The 20,000-nt window shown below is 44.3% G+C and overlaps 1 protein-coding gene across 1 annotated transcript in view; it reads right to left on the reverse strand.

Moving 5' to 3' along the window:
- Positions 1-11,970, reverse strand: part of pcbp4 (poly(rC) binding protein 4) — an 18,716-nt gene extending 6,746 nt beyond the window's left edge. Inside the window, exons 1-8 of the mRNA XM_083675190.1 lie at positions 11,856-11,970; positions 11,308-11,331; positions 9,506-9,538; positions 8,028-8,144; positions 4,911-5,042; positions 3,878-4,006; positions 2,009-2,083; positions 970-1,041 (exon numbers count right to left, since the gene is read on the reverse strand). Of these exons, the coding sequence (XP_083531316.1) occupies positions 970-1,041; positions 2,009-2,083; positions 3,878-4,006; positions 4,911-5,042; positions 8,028-8,144; positions 9,506-9,538; positions 11,308-11,331; positions 11,856-11,963 (690 nt within the window). The 5' untranslated portion in view covers positions 11,964-11,970. The remainder of the gene's footprint in view (positions 1-969; positions 1,042-2,008; positions 2,084-3,877; positions 4,007-4,910; positions 5,043-8,027; positions 8,145-9,505; positions 9,539-11,307; positions 11,332-11,855) is intronic.
- Between the last annotated feature and the right edge of the window lie 8,030 nt (positions 11,971-20,000).

Here is a 20,000-nt window from a genome sequence, read left to right on the forward strand (position 1 = left end):
TCACCCCCTCTATGACCGCCAAGGCAGACAGCACTTAGCTAAACTCAATTCTTACAGACGCCAGCGGTCTGGCTAGTATTACCAGCCCCTACTACGGCCAAATCCCAGGACAGGGAACAACAACAAGTACAAGAAATGTTGCCAACCATTGGTAATGTGGTCCTAATGAGAAGGCAATACACAGCCAGATCAATCGCAACCAACATGGGAAATGTTGAATTATTTCATAATTGTAAATTCAGCTGTGTGTCAGGAAAGCAGCAGGGAACCTTCCGGAGTCATTTTGAAAATAGATCAGCTAAGGTGTGAGAATACACCACAGGCTATCACACCACTCTGACAACCTGAGGAACAGCCTGTGGAGACGGGACGGGTTGTGTCTGAGTGCCAGTGGACTGGCGTACACCTTCACAACCTGCATTTTCTAAAGATATTAAAGGAACGGCTCTGCAGAGGAGAAACAGGTGTAGGACAGAAACAGGTGTATGACGGCATCTATTTACCGCTGTGGGTATGATTGTGATGCTGTACGCTAACTGGAACAATGGTTGCAGACCGGTTGGCAGATACTTTAAGGTCTCAGCTGTTGTTTTAATCTCCCGTGCCAATGATGCAGTGTCATTTTTGACATGCCACAGCAAACCGCCTCCCAGCAGCAAAGCCTTCCATCAACCACCAATCAACTGAGCCCAGAAGACCGTCGTTGTATCCACACATTCTGCATCACCTGCTTTTCTTTTCTTTTTAAAGGTTATTTTTTAGAGTGGGGTAGTCCCACTCTCTTCGTTCAGTTTTTATTGGACGGAGATAGGAGAGGGCATGTCAGCAGGGTACGGGCCGGATTCGAACCCATGCCGACATGGGCATATGTGTGCTCTGTAGGCCAGGTTGCTAGACCACTGGCCATTGTATCAAACGCTTTTGAAATATTCACAGTCATGTTATGTTCTCAGTTGATGTCGTACTAACCTGCTGTAGGTCAAGGCCACCCTGGGTGACTGAATACATCGGGTGGGGAGCAAAGTCTGAAGCCTCAAACACCTAAAAAACACACAGAACACAAACAGAACTGAGTCAGAGAGCTCTTTCAGAATATAGAAAACACACAGCAATTAGACAACCACAGCCTCTAGGATGTGCTGAGAATAACAACAACAAACTAATTCACCGAGTAATAAGACATAAATGCCAGAATGTTGTGTTTAATCCATGAAAACAAGCACGATATGAAACTATAATTTATCAAAGTCTTTCTTAAAGACCACGGGTCCAATTTGCACATCTTCAAAATCAGATACCGATATTTGCATTTGGGGAAATCACAGTGAACGCATTAATTTATTTTTGCTGAAATGTCTTCTGACAAACTCCTCCAAATGCCAAATGAGATATTTTGTAATTTTCCTCCTTCTGGAACATTTGACTATTAGAGTAAAGATGAAATGCTGTCACCAGTAGTCCTCGGAGCTGAATGTCTAACTCTCTCACACACACTTAACAGGCTTAGCATATGAGTCATCATCACAGTCCTTCCCATTACGCTTCATTTTCTTCCTCTGACAAATTAAACAAACATCCCTTATCATTGCTCCGGCTTCATTAAAGCGGTTCATCTTCCTATGACCACCCTGGAGTTTAATTTGATAGCTTATTATGAGCACTAGCACAACCCGATCCTCTCTCAGAAATGTGTCAGTGAGTCTCAGACGGCACATGCAGTACTGTACCAGGGTTGAGTCTGCAGCACATTGCAGACATGCATTACTGTATCAACCAGGCCCAACCCCCATGTGCCTCCGACTCTCACGCTCACACAGGGTGCATCATGAACCGTAACCAAGGATTAACATCAGGCGTAGCTCCAGAGTACTTCAGCAAGCACCTGGGCTGTATTTCACAAACAGGACACACGGGAGAGGGCCTAACATATTCAGTGATGACATGTAAACAGGATTACGGGTGGTGGTGGTGGTGGTGGTGGTGGAGGGGTTGACTCCTGCATGCTCACCTGATTCCCAGAGATGAGGAGGGCTCCAGGGGTGGGACTGGGACGGTAGGGGATGGTGGCACCCTTCGGGGGAGACTGGGGGGTCAAAAATAGGACAAGGGGTCTGGGGTTGTGAGGTACACTTTGATCAACAACAGAGATGTACAGGACAGTCGTAGATAAAAGACAAAGTGTTGGCTAATGTTATATCTCATCCTCATGATGCCTCAGAGTGAAACAACTGGACCCAATGGTGGTGAACTATCGGGCACATTAAAATGCAATAACAATTAATGCTTTATTAAATGACTAATGACATTTACATGATATTTGTTCCCTCTTTTTCTTTATTCTTCCTCTGGTAATATTCATCGTTCAACAATTCCACTATTATGACAAGAGCTCTTTATGGTTGATAGGAGGACCGATCGTTTTGTTTGTAATTGTGTCAGCTTGGCCTCAAGCTGTTGGACATCAAACACACACGCACACACACTGAAAAAAAGGCCTTTGGATTTACGTAAAAAAAGAAAAAGAAATGTGTACATCAGCTCCACATGATTGAATTTGGTTGAATTTAAAAAAAATAAAAAAAATAAAAGAAGATCATTTGTGTTAGCTAAATATATATATGCCATTTAGCTGACACTTTTATCCAAAGCGACTTACATTGCAGTGAGTGCATACATTTTTCAGTATATATGGTCCCAGCAGGAATCAAACCCACAACCTTAGCGTTGTTAACACCGTGCTCTACCAACTGAGCCACAGAGGACCGCTAACTGAACACTAAACTAAACACATTTCAATCATGTGGAACCTATGTAAAAAAAAAATATATATATAAAAATACAAATAAAATAACAACAAAAAATAATAACCAAAAATAATAATGTAAATCCAAAGGCCTCACACCTTACTAAACACATTTTCACCCGAAGGGAAACGGCATGGTGGCAGCCCTGCCTCATTGTTTACAAAGGGAGAACACAAGAGGCCAAAACCACGCAGAGGAAGTTGTATGAATTATCAAGTGGATGCAGGTTTTCTGGAAATGTGGAGCATCTTTTCTGTGGGAGCAGTCAAAGCAGATTCTTTGTATAACTTTGCATAATTTACATTCCGGAGCCAAAAGCAAGGCCCCGCTGGAAGAGAATCCTAATGAAACTTGCAAGCCTTTGAAGAAAGCCCTGGAAAACTGGATCAAACTAGCAATTAGACAGTCAGGTCCAGCTGCAATGCAAAAACAAAGAGGAGTACTCACTGTGCACGTATGCATACGGAGAAATTATGCTTGGGGTTATTTTTTTCCCATTTCCCCTAACTAAAGCACAAGAGAGCTGTTGTATGAAGATGGACACACTGCTGCAGGTCCATTTGTTTTGTTTTCTCTTCAGAGCCTGAGCTGTTCTTTCCAACAATGAAAAATCTATTTGTTTCTCCGGTTGCTCCATCAGTAAAAGCCCGTGAGCAGACACAGAGGACGCTGAATGGTGTGTAGGATAAGTTAACTCTAACAGGCTCTCCTAGAGAGATAGCCCACATTTCCCAGGGGTTCAGGTTCGTGTAACATTCCAGATGATGCTATTTCATAACCTCACATCTGTATCCAAGCAAGCGCTGGGATTCAATCTAACCCGCACCGCAGCAAAACACCCACACAGCAGAAATATGGACCACTCCTCTTGACAATGTCACACAACAATATTATGTTTGTCTTTTTATCTAATATAGTTCATTAATCAATAAGAGGGTGGAAGAAATGAGCCAATTATATTCCATGTTAATTACAACATGCACCATCCTGCCAGGATGCTGGTTGGATCGCATCCGCCCTGTGGTGAGGCCGGGAGAGGGAGGGAGAGGGGGGGAGAGGGACGGTACTCTTACCTCCAGGATTACTGTGCAGATGAGCTTCACACACTGGATTACCGAGTCCTGACTCCCTGATATCGTCACCCCTCGTTCTGTGGAGTTGGGCAGCAAATCCCCTGCCACCTGTATCTGCGCTCCGGTGCTCTGGAAATGATCAGGGTTTAAAGCAGGATTAATCCCATTCTGGCGATATCACATAGCATGATAAAACCCACATGGCCCCATCCCTGGGCTTTTAGAATCGAGATGAACATCGCCATTCTGGTGAATAAGCTTAGTGACCTTGTGATGAACTGATGAACACACACGCATACATAATGGTAGGAATAATTTATGAGGAAAAATAAAGCAGGCAGCATGCAACAGAAGAAATGCACTGTTTGAGCAACATGCATGCACATGTAAATGAAACAGACAGCAGCCCCGCAATTCGACTTGCTCGGACCGGGTGACCATGTGCCCATCCCTGAGATAAACACAAGCAGACATGAAACAGACGGGCACACTGTAGCCTGGAGCACCGATCGACTACTGATCAAATAGAACAGAACTTCCCCGCTCCTTCTTCTGTGTCCCTAATTCTCCATCCATAAAGAGACTGGTTTCTTGCCCCCTTGTAAACAACATTTCGATTTTCCTTTAAAAAAAATGATCATCCCTGGATAGTACATTATTCCTTTTTACGACCTGTTACAGTCAACTCTGTGTGATAATCCCTTTAAGAACGGTTGTATGGAGAGGATGCTCATTTGACCTGTTTTATACAAGGCCACAACGCAGTTATATTGAATACAGAAGCGCTCAGGCCTGGAGCACTTGTCAGGGAGGGATGAAATGTGGTGCTAACCCTGCTGGCTCCGTCCATGAGAAATTACTTCATTTTTCCATCGACAAAGAGCCGTGTTCACCAGCCTCATGCTTCACCAGCCTCATGCTTCACCAGCCTCATGCTTCACCAGCCTCATGCTTCACCAGGCCCCATGCTGAGGACAGAGGGGATAGAGAGGAATCGAGGGGTATGGAGAAGACGGTTGTTTTATGTGTTCACCTCTCTGATCTCCTTTATCTTGGCTCCTCCTTTGCCAATTAAAGAGCCACACTGGCTGGCAGGGATGACCAGGCGCAGAGTCACCGGAGGCTTGGTGCTGATGGTTCCATTGGCCACCAGTGTAGTAAGGTCCTGGAGAGTGGGGGGGGGGGGGGGGGGGGGGACAGATAGATTGGCAGTGAGAGAGAGATAAAGAAAGAGGAACACAGAGAGAGAGAGAGAGAGAGAGAGAGAGAGAGAGAGGGCAGAGAGCGCAAAGATTGGGCAGGGAGGGAGGGAGGGAGACAGCAGGGATGGAGAGAGAGAGAGAGAGAGAGAGAGAGAGAGAGAGTTACTTGAGGACATACTGTATCCCTGGAAACTCACAGTTAACCGTTTGGATTGAATAGAGTCCTTGACATTCCATGAAAGGTGAAGCCCAGAAATCATTCAGGTCCGTTCTCCATTTTCCTTAATTGGACCAGGTAGTAAATACCATCTCTCTCCTCCACGGTGGGGGGAGATTGAGCCTTTAATTAATGAACAGTCAGGCTCCCTCTAAGCCTTTGAAATGTAAATGGCCTTCACTCTCTGTCTGCCCATCAGCACACATGCCAACCACTCGGGCTGAATACGAACGCGTGTCTCTCTGTGTCTGCCTCGGCCAAATGGAAAGCACACTGCGTCTCTTTCAAACAGAATGCGTCAGGGAGGTGTGCAATCATAATAATTGCACTCAAACTTAGGAGAGTTGGCCTCCAGGGGAATTGCTTTGTTTGGGAACAAATAACATTTATTTCTCAAGCAGTTTCTGTGCTTTAACTTTAACAAATCGTATTCTGATTTGGCGATGACGCTTCAGCCTTTTACCTCAGCGTCTATATTTAGCTGGACCGGGCTTGCTGGCGTCTCATCTCATTATATGAGGAACACGTCGCTCGTCAGTACGATCACAGGGCTCTGGGCGTCGTCGACATCAAGATTTGATATCAAAATACTCGCCGTATCTTAACAACTGTGAACAGCCAGATCCTACCCAGCCCTGTACTCTCAGAGAGAGAGACTCTCAAAGCAAATTGGCGGAAATATACGTCCGGGGGTTACTGGAGCAGTAGTTACACAAAGAAGCGCTGGTCTTAATCCCCCATGTAGGCTGTGGTTAGGATGATAAGACATCAATGGAGAGTGACTAAACTGCTTCTAAATGAATGTTATATCTCCAGTAGTGGAAGTAGCAAGGCAAGTGTAATATTTCTAGTGAGTGAGCAGAAAACCAGGGTCCTTTGTGGTTACAATGGCACAGAGGTTTTGAACAGGTGTCTCTGTTCCTGTGCTTGCATGTATAGATGCCTCGATGCATTTTATTGATTGATTGTCATCTTTTTCATCTCAGTCATGAAAGGATTAAATGTCTGATAATAACTAGCTGGACTATCTACAGTATAATAGACTTTCAGAGCAGCAGAGAATAGCAGAAGAGAGAGGGAGAGAGAGAGGGAGAAAAAGAGAGAGAGACAGAAAGAAAGTAAGAGAGCGAGAGAGAGAAAAAGAGACAGACAAAGAAAGAGAGAAAGAGAGAGAGAGAGACAAAGAAAGAGAGAGAGAGAGACAAAGAAAGAGAGAGAGAGAGACAAAGAGAGAGAGAGACAAAGAAAGAGAGAGAGAGAGACAAAGAAAGAGAGAGAGAGAGAGAGAGAGAGAGAGTAGACCATTTAAGCACACAAATTCTTCCCAACATCCAACCGCCAAAAGGAGTCGTGAGTTTGCTTTCCTTCCTGTCATTAATTAAAGATGTCAGACACATACCACTCAGCCATGGTGGGAGCGCCGCGCCGTAGGTCAGCTAACACGTTGCCATGACAACCCGGAGTTGCGGCTGAAGGTAGGGTTGAAGAGAGGTGAGAGAGCCTAAGATCTTTAATGAATGCTGCTCCGTGAGCCCAGCCAGCCAGCCAGCCAGCCAGCCAGAGCGTGTTTACCAACCGGGTACAGGCCCGGGCGTCTGGGGAGGCACCGTGGGCTAGGCCTCTCTAAATACGCCCATTGTGTCCCCAGGTTAATTAGTTTGTTGGTGAATACATAAGCTGGGTGACATTCTGCAGCATGAAGGAAACCTGTTCCACGGAATCTCATTAGCAGACACAGATCGCACACAAAACTCTGCTGTTTAATTCATTAGCATGTTAACGTGTTGTCGCGTGCTCTTTCATCAAGAGGGGGCTAGGGCACTGACGCGTGTTCTCGCTCGAGAACAATACGTCGTCCATAAAAGGCATTAAGGCTCTCATGTGTTACTTCGCTTTTACGGGCTGTCCAAATGCCAAGCTTAATCTAATAACTTACTGTGCTGCAGAGGAAGAGGTGATAAATGAATCCGTCAATGGAGAACACGTCCAACAGCAATATTGAAGACGAAATAAAAGTCCCCCCTGCACATATTCAACATCAGATTCATGTCCAGTGGAAGCCAACCTGTAACCTAGCCTCCGTGTCAGATGAATGCAACTGATACTCAACCCCTACTTTATTTCTCCTTTAGTAATAAAAACAAATTGGAGATTGCGGCGCTTTTCAGCCAGGAAATGGGATCACCGCATAATGACGTCCATGGCAAGTGTCCCATTTATTGTCTATTATCTCTCAGCGTCTCCCCCTGCTATTAGCTAGCTCTGCTTCCCCTGGCCTCAACTGTTTCAGGTTCATACGCTTCCAAGTTCCGACGAGCTATTTTTTTTCTTCCACTGCAGTCCAGTGAGCTTGGCTGACTCTGCATCCACCAGAAATGATGCTCTGGGGGGAAAGCCTGATGGGTTTAGTTGACCTCCCGCAGTTTGTATGTGATCGATTTAACCTCCTCCAGTTTGTATCACATTGTACATTGTAGTGGTTTATAAGTGTTCATAGTCACCTTCTCCAGTTTGTATGTGATCATAGTGGTTTATCAGTGCTCGTAGTGGTTTATAAGTTCTCATAGTGGTTTATAAGTTCTCATAGTGGTTTATAAGTGCTTGTAGTGGTTTATCAGTGCTCATAGTGGTTTATAAGTTCTCATAGTGGTTTATAAGTTCTCATAGTGGTTTAAAAGTTCTCATAGTGGTTTATAAGTGCTCATAGTGGTTTATAAGTTCTCATAGTCACCTCCTCCAGTTTGTATGTGATCATGGTGAAGGCCCTGAAGACGCTGTCTGTGGACCCTGTGATGGTGATGATCCTCTCTGGACAGGATCCCTCTGAGATGTTCACCCGTGCGCTGCTCTGTATGGAGAGAGGGAGCAGGTAGAAGATACCTCTAACCACTGACACAGGGTCAGTTAGCTACGCTCCTCATCCCCTTCATAGTTAGAGGTTAGGATTGGGGGTAGGGTCATGTGATTGTAGATCTGTTATTAGGGGCATTAGGCAGAGGGATTAGGGCAAAAAACAACAGTTCTTCCAGCACATGCAGAGGTTTATCAGACCAGAATTACCATACTCTGTGGTGTAACACAGATGACTAACAACAAATAGCAGAATTACTCTAGGGACAGTCATCCTTGCATGAGTCTTTCCATCTTGTGTCTCTCTCTCTCTCACACACACACACACACACACACACACACACACACACACACACACACACACACACACACACACACACAAAGTGTCCAGGGGAAGAGTCCAGGTAAGAAGCCTCATACATGGGGAACTAACAAAGGCCTGCCTGCCTGCCTGTCTTCCTGACTGACTGCCTGGATGGATGGATGACTACCATGGTTTACTGACTGATTCATAGAGTGCCTCTACAGGGATACAAACTCCTTCGGTTTATCCTTCTGCTTCATAAAGTACAACATTATGGCTTTGCTTCTGGAGTCAGAGAGAAATGTACCACTACAATGGCAATTTAATTACTTTTTATACAAAGAGTTAATCAAGCACCATCGGATCAACTGCGCCCTTGAGGTTTATGAGGGGGAATAGAAGAATGAGAAAAAGAAAGAATGGAGGGAGGTAGAGAGAGATATGGGGGAGGGTAGGAGGGAGGGAAGGAGGGAGGCAGGGTAGGAGGGAGAGTAGGAGGGAGGGAGGGAGGGAGGGAAGGAGAGAGGGAGGGAGGGAGGGAGGGAGGGAGGGAAAGACAGCGAAAGAGAGACAGAGAGAGAGATTTTAATTGAAAGAGAAGAAGCCACCAATGCCCAATAGGCAGGTCAGACCATGAGCCTGTTCTGTATGCTATTCAGACTCAGTCCTACCAAACATGGAGACAGTTACCTTTAATATTAATGGGACTCTCGACCAGGCATTCCAACCATTAGAGACAGTCTCTGGTTGATTATGCTCTCTCTTGAACTCAATCTTATTTGTAATGGTACTCTGGCCTACACATAAGTGGAAAATAAATATTGTGGATACATAATGCATTTGTAATAAGTGGCAGAGCCCAAAATATCATAGCCCAGTGTCATATCAAGCTATATGATATTCAGTCCATACTTCAACAATAAATGACATGCTCTGTTTTGCATGCATTGGACGATCTTGTGAAGTGTATTGCACAGGTGCTGGATGGTGGTAATACTGATAGAACACATAAGGTGCTGGATGGTGGTAATACTGATAAGACACAGATCACATACCTCCTCACGTATCCTCTTCACCGTCTCCCCTTTCTGGGAAAGAGAAGATGAAGGACAACTTAGAAGACAGATGCGTGTGTGCTTTGCTTGAAAAGTGCTGCCCTCGCTCTGTCCTTAACCCCACAAGGTATATCTGTATTTCAAATCACATTTAACTGTTTCTTTTTTCTTTTCTTTTTTAAAAAAATAGTTTTTTTCACATTGCATACATAATCAGAATATATGAAGTGAAAAAATGATCTTGAGATGTTCTCATCGCTTTTACATCCTGATCCAGATCAGAAACATACAAATCCCATATCCACTTCAATTAGGAGCCTTTTTAACGCGTACAACATTGACCCCTACACACTTTAATCCACTCAGATGTCTGTCTTTGTGAGATCTCTCTGTACGGTCGGTTTCCAGTCAGACGCACAGACAAACTTAGGTGTAAGGTGAAATCACACCTCTGTGTCATACACCGCATCCTCTGCCAGTTTTAGATTGCCTGTCCATCTGTCTCTTCTATTCTGGCCCCTGCCCATCTCTCTCCTCCGACTTCATAATGATTCCAATCCACACCTTCACACAATGACATCCACCAGCAGCGTATTGACATTCACACTAACCTTATATCCAGAGGACTTAACGACTGTACCATACACTGTTATTTAATTCTAGTGTGCGAAATGTGTCATTCGGGACACTTTGGGACCCGCTCTAATACTAGGGACAGTAAAGGGTCATGTTAACCCCGGCTCTCCTGGTGCTAGAGAGGCGGTGAGTTTGGAGGCTAGCCTCTGAGATGAGGAACGAGAGGGGGCGGGGTGGAGAATGGCGTTATTAAGACGAGCGCTTTGGATCGACGGCCTGGTTACAGGTCTGTCTCAGCACAGCATGACCCAAACACAGCAAAGCTCTCTCCCTCTCTCTGTCTCTCTCTCTCTCCCCCTCTCTCTCTCTCTCTCCCTCTCTCTCTCTCACTCTCTCTGTATATATATATATATATATCTTTCTTTCTCTCCTCTGTATTTCTCTCTCTCTCTCTCTATATATATATATATATATATCACTTTCTCTTTCACTTTCTATCTCTATTCCCCTCTTTCCCTCTTTTCAAACTGTTTATCTCTGTCTCTCCATCTTTCTTTATCCCTCTCCTCCAATTCTCTCTGTCTCTCTCTCTGTCTCTCTGTCTCTACCTATCTATTACAAGGCGTCAGGGCTAGTGGGAGCTAGCAAGGGGTAGAGAGCAGCCCACTCCTTCCAAACAGACACTTAACTGCTCACAAGGGGCCATCAGTAATATGCCTATGGAGCTCAGTTTCAACAGGAGGTTTGCAGTCAATGCACTAATGTCTCTGTTTGATGGATTACTGTACTGCATTAGGGGATGGAGACAGTCTTAGGAAGGCTGGTGTTAAGGCAGTTACATTTGTGATGGGGGAAATATAGTACCTAGATTGCTTGTCAGGAAGCAGTGTGTTGTGGTGTTGATTTTTACAATAGATCAGAGAAAAGTCATTTAGAGATTGAACAAATAAATAAATGGATTTGCTTATGAATCTATGCAAAAAGGCATGGTGAAAGCTTCTATGTCTAACAGAGGATAATACTAAAATATTTATTTTTTATTTTTGTATATAATAAATCCCACTAACTATAAATACTATGCATATTGATCTGAAAGAAAATACATTTCTTATGGTTATAACATTTCATAATATCAAGATCATAAAGCCCCTCCAGATACAGCAACTCTTATCTCTTCAGATAGGAATCATGAACTGTATTGTTAAGAAATAAAGATGTCTTCTTACCTTTCCTATGATGCTGCCAACCTCCTAAAAATGGCAAGAGATGAAAAGATACATTTGTGAATTAAGAATGAATTACAAGATTGTCATCTTTTAATCTGTGCATGATATAGACAATCTTGACTTCCCCTCTAAACCTTTTACATGACAATCATACATGTTTCAACAAAATAATAACCTTGTATATTATTGGTATTATACAGACAGAACCATGCAGAATCCTCAGGTAGAAGGGAGACCATATTACATAATCAAATTCCCAAAGAAAATGTTGAAATTGTAATCCTAACCCTAATTCCTGAAGTAATCCCTTCTACTGTAGTTATTTTGATACTGCTGCAGTTATTCCCCTTTCACTCAAACCAAAAAACCCCAACTGAACTCTGACTGCATGTTGACCAAATCAGCACGGCCCCTCCCTCCAGTGCCAGCCCGCCAGCCAGAGCCAGTCCACACCCTTACACATCGGACAGAGCCGCAGAGTATCTCAGTCCTATTCCTACTGCACATGAACATACGGTAGTCACAGCGGTTCCAGCTCCTGTCAGTACCTTTCCGTGCATGAGCAGTCGGAGTGTGAGGGTCACACCCAAGCCCCCGTCCCCAAAGTCCTGCTCACAGTTCATACTGATATGGGAGTGGCACACAGGCAGACGCATGAACGAGGCTCAGTTGCTGGACACGCTGTCAGATGAAGGCCAGTGCTTACTCTCTCGTTCTCTCTCTCTCTCGCTCGCTCTCTCTCTCTCTCTCTCTCTCTCTCTCTCTGTCGGTCTGTTTCCCCAATCAGTCAGTGATCTGCTGAGACAAAACACAGACAAAAGAGAAATATGATAGATGACATACAGTAGCTATTTGGGGTCTATTCAATTGAAATCAGTATCTGGAAAAGCGCAGGTTCAGACGAAACAACTTTAGGATTGGTTTAGTTGAAAAAAACAAAAAACTATGTCTGTAGAGTGAAACATAAAGAAACCGCTGTGTGTGCGTAAATCAATAGACAAACCCACACACTCTTGTTGATCTTTTTCTCTATATTTAGAGTTCAGAGCTTTTTAGAGCAATATCTTCTCTACACATTAGAACACAGAGAGAGTCAAGGGAGAAAAACTTCCTGCTTGCATGACAAAGCCATATTTTCCAAGGCAGCAGCGGCATCTTACAGATAGCGACAATCTCAATCTCACAATATCGAATCCTCAAGCCAGCGTACGAATGCAGTGTGTCATTGTTCAACAATGAGTCCTGCTCCATTGCCACTGCGCTTTTGTTCAAGGTCTTGCCCCGTCTACAAGGCCAGTGTGGGATTGATTGAAAGTGAAGATAGTATGCATACAGTATTCAGAGATACTGAAGCTGTCTCTGAGGCTTGCTCTATGAAATAATGAAGGTGGGTATAACGCCCGAATGAGTTCTCGATATCCTTGAGGCCAGTTTGCCAATAAATGTGCACAGATCATGCTCCCCTCAATCTGAGGCAGTTTAGAATCAATGAACATTGATAGCGAAGCCATAATTGTGTGTGCAGGGTGTAATGACCAGCGCTGGTGATGTCGACGGTGTCCCAGGCTCTGAAGCTTACTGGGGAAATTGGGTCCTAATTGACAGATGGGTGTCCGTGAGTTAAGAGACTGATTGTGACTTGATTAACTGACAGTTGACTTCTTCAAGAGAGAGAAAGAGAGGACTGTGGGCCCAAAATGACATTTCACTGGTTTCCTGTGGGATATGGGATGGTTTCCAGAAGTTCATTACCCAAAAAAATTAATTTGGACTACAGCATTCCACTGCTTAACTTCTCTAAGACCGAATCTTATTATGTACCAGATATTAAGCTTCTGTCATAATCAGTCAGGGAGAGAATGAGAAGACCCTACAGGGATTATGTACAGGCACAATTAGATCTGTTCTGAGCTCAGAATGACACTGCACTACTAGGTATGCATGCATGTCAGACTCAGAATGACACTTCACTACGAGGCACACGTGCATGTCCAATCTTGTGACAGTACGTCGATCGAGGACGATGATTTATATGTGAGTCACCTGCGTGCTCGGAAGACTAGGCACACAGAGTGTATAATTAGCCGTATGGAAATATTTAGGTTTCTCCTTGATTTACTGTGCCTAACCGTTAGTTGTCAGTTCAGACAGGGGAAGTACAGGGTTGAATAAATATAGCTTCTGTATGATTAGTAGGACTCAAACTCAGCAGACACTCTAGCAGAACACAATTGCAGAACTGCAAAAAAATCACCCCATGATATTGTGGTGGAGATATTGGCTTGGCAGGCACAACCCTTTAAGATCCTCATTACGAAACTCATAAGAACTCATCAGAGTCGATACTGTTCAAGCTCCAGTCAGTTCAGGAAATAGGGAAAATACAATTTGTGAGTCAGAAATTGCCCGTGTTTTTTTTCTATGAGTAAGTAATGTAAAGTGTCTATTTACATCCATTTCCTCAAACGGAGTGGGACCCACCCTAACTCTGGACGATGACACACACACACACAGACTCACGCACGCACACACACACACAGACACACACACACACAGACACACACACACACACACACACACTTACCCCACCACTCCACACACTGACCATAACAACCACCACAACAATACATTTCATTTCTAAAAACGCTTCTGAAGCCGCTGCAGAGTTGTGCAGCTGACAGTGCAGTCCTTGGCTAAGGATTATGTTCTGCACTTGTCCCCTCTGTAATACAGCTCAGGTATCCCACCCTTCTCTGACTGGTCAAGGCCACTTGTTTTAATACGAACACCGATCGTCAGCCAAGTGCGTTCCACCTAGCCCGGCAGCATGCTAACCTAATGTTAGCGCCGCCAGTCTACCGTGTGCTGAGAAACATGATCGCTGCTAGGGTCAACTCCCGGGCAGGTGCCTCCTTAGTCAGTGGCTATCCTCTTCGTATATTGGCCAAAATGCGAGAGGGAAGGCATGTGGATGTGAATTCGGTGGTCCTCTGTGGCTCAGCATGGCGCTAACAACGCTTAGGTTGGGGGTTTGATTCCCGCTGGGACCATGTACACTGAAACGTACGCACTCACTGCAATGTAAGCCGCTTTGGATAAAAGCGTCAGCTAAATGGCATGTATATATACATTTTTGTAAGACTCCATGTTGTTTTTCTTGCTGGGTAGAGGGGGGAGGCGACGTGAGGAGGAGAAATCATGTTTAATCAGTGTGAGTGAGATATTTAGCGAGGTGCTATTCCTGTGAGGCCTGTTCCAGACAGTTTTATTGCCTTCACTCAACAGATGAGGTTGCTCTATGTTCTTGCTCTTTCGTTTATTTATGTACCCCATGCATGCAGAGGCCTGTTTAAATCTGACTTGCATCCTTCTCTTGATGCAATATTGGAGCGTGACTGCTGCTTGCCTAGCCTTGGTGGTGTCCTATACAGTACATTAAGTGAAAGATTGTCGGCATCAGCTAGTTAGGAAAACAGATTGGCAGTATTATGACAAGCGAAAGAGAAATGCAATGAGGATTGACTGACAACACCGTGTCCATGCCTTTATTTACGTATCAGACTGTCTTCTCCGTGTGTCAGATAACGGTGGGCAAAATGGACGACTGTAGATATAAAAACAAATAAACAAATAAATAAACGATTCAATGAGCTGTGCTTACGGTTGCATGCCACTGATCATGCCCCACCACACATCTGATTATCATAGCACGCATTACGTAACCCTGCGCTAACTTCATTATGCTCAGGCACTGTAGGGCACGGCGAAAATGTTAGCGCTTTATTGCATTAGGAGTTAATGGCTGAAGGGATGATTATGTGCTGCTCTCTGGGCTGATAACAAGGCATGTGCTTTGTGTCTGTGAGGGGGCGGTGTGCCTCTGAACTCATTCTCAGAATCCCAAGCACCAGCGTTCCAGAATGAACAGAGCCCCTCTGTTCTAAATTAGAACCGGGAACTCAGGACAGGGGAATTAGCAAGGTACCAGACTGCAGGGAGAGGCCAGGGCTCAGGCAGAGAGTAGCAGGGACCGGGGAGGGGGAGATGGTACTGTAGATCCAAAATGCTGTTGGGTTGTTTTTGTCTTTTCCTGCCTCTCCTCGCACAGTCCTGGTCTGTTTAATTGATGTTCACTGCAAAACAAAATGACACATTTTCTGGGCTAATCAAACACGACGTATGCTAAACACAGTGTGATTAGCATGAGAAACGTGGTTACTCTAGCCTGCGCAACTGATCTCGAGACTCTTCCTGGAAAAAGTTGACGATTCTGTTTTTCTCTCTCTCTCTCTCTCTCTCTCTCTCTCTCTCTCTCTCTCTCTCTCTCCTTTCTTGGATCGCACATCAAAGACGCCACAGATAAAAGTAGCGTCCCTTGACAGGAATTGTTTTCTGTCTTCGTGTATCCAGCAGCATCATGCCACTGCTGGAGATGAAAAGGATCTTGTATGACCCACTTGTCTTTGAGAATGGACACCTGTTCAGGGGGCAAGGATGTTGCTAAAACAACGCCCTGACAGCAGCCAGGGTCCTGGCTTAGGGGAACAGGGGGCGAGGAAACGAGACGCACACTCTTAGAAAAACCAAGTCCTTGGGGGTTCTTTATGGCACCACCAACCGTTAGAGAGATATCACAACATAAAAGATAACAACTTAAACAAAGGAACGAAATTCACAATTACCCACAATTACCCAGCTAACATGCTTCATTGCTTCCTCCTGTTGCTAGGGAATTGCGGGTAATTGTGAATTTCCATTCTTTGTGTTGCAAAGAATGGAAGTGAAATCTCACTTACCTGTGATGCTGGTTCGTGTTTGATTCTAACAGTATTACATCTGTGCTCTTGTCCATGCATGTGTTTTGTTGGGGCGGTTGGTCCAGCACCCTGTGGCGTGAAGTGTGTGCAAGTCTTTTGGTGCGGCCCTCCACTTGGTACAATTAAGATTGTCGCACAAGGCCATTTTTTGAGGCCACCTTTGAGGTATGTTGTGGTCTGCAAATGTGAAATTGCCTGGATTCTTCCTGAAGCTAGGCTACTACTGTACTTCTACTAGTTAAAAATAAAATATCTCCAAAATAGAACCATCTAAGGTTCTTTATACATAAAAAAATATGTCTTGATTAAAAAATGTCACCATCCATGGTTCTATTTCAAACCATTTAGAGATCCCCATGTGGTTCTTTAAGAGGAACCTTGTAAAATGGTTCTATATAGCACTTTTAGGGATGCCTAATATGCCTCAAGGCATGGAACCTTTTTTGGTTCCATATAGAACTGTTGGCTTTAAGAGTGTACCTCGTCACCATGGTGAGAGGGTGGGACAGGGTTCCCTCTGCATACTGTACATGCGCAGGGAGAGTGGTGTACAGTGTCCTCTCCATAAACACACAGGGGGAAAGAGGATAGGGTGTCCCCCTCATATGTAAGGAGGGGCAGGGGAAAGGGTGTCAACTTGTGTACACGCGTACACTGGAAGGGCAGAGGGTAAGGGATACCACTCACGCACACGCGAACGCGCCCCACGCACACACGAGAGGAGAGGGTGTCCACTCAGAACACAAGAGTGGACATCCTTTGATCTCCATGAGGACCTCAGCTGCTGGGAAGTTACAGAGGAAAGATAAGAGTCCCTGGGAGCCACAGAAGCTATCATTCCTAAATAGAATAGAATTACTGAGGCACTAGAATGCCGAATGAAAGCACATCCGTTGAGTTAATGTGACAAATAAACGTCGAATTATGTATATAGCAGTGCATGGACGCTGTAGTAGCCTGTCTGTATTTGTGAGGGACAAAACAACCTCATCACTCCAGTTACCACAACAAAGGAAGCGTGTGCTGTGTGCCATGTAAAGGACGCCACGAACTCCACTTCAGCAGACAAGAGTGGTGAGGCGGATACTCAGGTTCTAATGGCACCACTTGTCCACTCCTAGGTCTGTAATGAGGTCTGTAGGGAAAGCTCTCTCCATTTCCCTCAAACTCAGCATCCTCCATATAGCGTTCAGAAAAGGCCTGGCTTTGTGTTAAGACTTCAAACCTGTGTGAGAAGTGTGGAGAGTCTAATTATGACTGAACAATGAAGGTGGAGTTCATTCAGGGACTACTTTAGTCCAGACAGTACGAGCACACAGTGAAAGGATGGTTAGGACTACTCGTTGCCTTTGGCAGTGTCCTGTTCATTGTTCACAGGTACTGAAAATGAATGTGAACACGAAATGTATTGTTTAGCCTTGGAAACATATTGTTTTATTGTTCTATTTTGTAAATTTGTTGTTGCTATTTTGTTGCTATTTTGCTATTTTGTAAATTTTTTGTCAATATTTGTTATTGTTTTTTATGTCCCATGCACCAACCTCACCAAGTCAATTTCCTGTATGTGCAGATATACTTGGCCAAATAAAAATAATTCTGATTCTGATTCTAATCATCTATATTTATAAAAGCTAATATTACCATGTGTGGCTACACAACCCTTTTATTTATATCAGACAACACAGGCCAGATACTGCATAAGAAATGCTATCTAAGAAATATCAGACATATTTAAATCCCTTTCTACAGTACATGATTGATACAACATGACATACTTTGCCTTTTAACTTTGAATAAAAAATTATTCCAGCCCTAAAGCGCAATTGAGACTCTGCATTGAACCTCTTTTACGACCAACACCAGGCCAATACATCAGTTTATCAACTCTTGTGCTCGACACTAGCATTTCCTTTCTGTCTAACTCTGGAAATAATAAACACTTTTGCTGGCAAAGTTCTAAACCTAAAGACATTAAAGACATTCGGTTTAGCTCGAAGATGAAAAGGTTCCTTGAACATGGCTTTGCTTTGACTTTCCCTCCATAGAGACAAGAAAAGGGAGCGGGAGCGGGTGAGAGAGAGGGAAGGAGGAGAGGGGTGCGGGGGTGTGGGGGGTGGGTGTGGGGGGTGGGTGTGGGGGGGAGGGGGGGCAGCGAAACAAGAGAGCCTTGAAATTAAAGAGTTGTGTTTTATCTCTGGCCGTGTCGGTCTCGGCTCTGTCATGTCTAAAGGGAGGGGTCAAGCCTCGCCACGGGGGGGGCTTCCCTCCCTATCAGATGCCGGATTCATCTGGTGTTAAAGCAGAACCGTGTCCGCCTGCCCTACAAGCTGCCTGTCAACCCAGGCCCCAACCCCCAAGAGAGGGCTCCCAGACCCCTGATGGTCTCCTGCTACTTAAGCCAGGCTTACTGCGGCAGAGAGGGAGTCAGCCATCCCTGCCCTCTCATTCATCTTCCACACACTTCACTGAGAAAACCTACGGATGTCACTCTATGAAGAGGACTTCAGTTTGTGCATTATCTGTGGTAATTATATAGAAAATGATTGCTATATAATGAACACAGATCACACAGATTAACAGTGGTACTAGTGTCCCTGTAACCTAAGGCACCCAGTCTTTCCTTGTTCGGAAAGCCTGGGGATGTTCAAAGCAGAAAGTGGTTAAAGGTGGACATCTGTAATGATTGCCACAGTCCTAACCATTCAATCGGCTCAAAACCGAACAGCCAATCATTCCCACTGATCCCGCCACGTGGGTAGTGTTCCAAAAACCAAATTATAATTCCAGGAAAAACAAAACCCCTTCAGCAAGCTTGATTAGCTAACACTGCCCAATTTGCTCTTTTCAAGAGCAACGAAAAATAATTGTTCTCGAAGGATCACTTCCGCTCAAAGCCAATCAGAATATGAACTGAATCGGCTAATAACAATTTCTCCAGACGTCCAAAGCAGGCGTGAGAACAAGAGATTTGGAGGTATGGCTACATGAGATTAGCAGAGCCTGAAGACATGGGACTGCATTGATAAACATAACAATAACGATAATAAAACACACAACAACAACTGACCAATTATGTGATAATGGCCCTGGAACCGTGGAAGATTGACATCAAAGATGATTTGCAGGTTCTGCTCCACGCTTACACCTCACAGTGCAGGGAATCAATAGAGACGGATTCATTTTGTTGTGACAACCTGAAGAGTTGTAAATCCATCTATGTTCCCTAGAAACGCCTCACCGTCGGGAGGCGAATATGGAGGAGAAATCCATGATCTGAAATGACTGTTAGATGGGTGTGTTTTGCGCTTGATTGTTATGATTAGTGAGTTGGCAGCTGATGCCATGAGGCAGTAGGACACAGTCTGTCAGGACTGTACATACATCTCTGAGGTGTCTCTGATTGAGACATCTAATGCAGCCTCAGCTTTCAGTCCTAATAGACCCTATGATAGGAACAGGTCCTCTCACTAGAAGTGTTTGATACCATTTTGAAACACACGTGTTTGATAGTATTCCTGTTTCCTCCAACAGCCTCTCCCTGCTAGAATCATACCGTACCAAAAGCCACCATTATATATATATATATATACAGTACCAGTCAAAGGTTATATATATATATATATACAGTACCAGTCAAAGGTTTGGACACACCTCGCCAAGAGTGTGCAAAGCTGTCATCAAAGCAAAAGGTGGCTACTTTGAAGAATCTAAAATATAAAACATATTCTGGTTTAACACTTTTTTGTTTACTACATAATTCCATATGTGTTCCTTCATAGTTTTGATGTCTCCAATATTAATCTACAACGTAGAAAATAATAAAATAAAATAAAAAACACTGAATGAGAAGGTGTGTCCAAACTTTTGACTGGTACT

This window comes from Argentina silus (genome assembly GCF_951799395.1).
Source record: "Argentina silus genome assembly, chromosome: 8".
Lineage (NCBI taxonomy): Eukaryota > Metazoa > Chordata > Actinopteri > Argentiniformes > Argentinidae > Argentina > Argentina silus.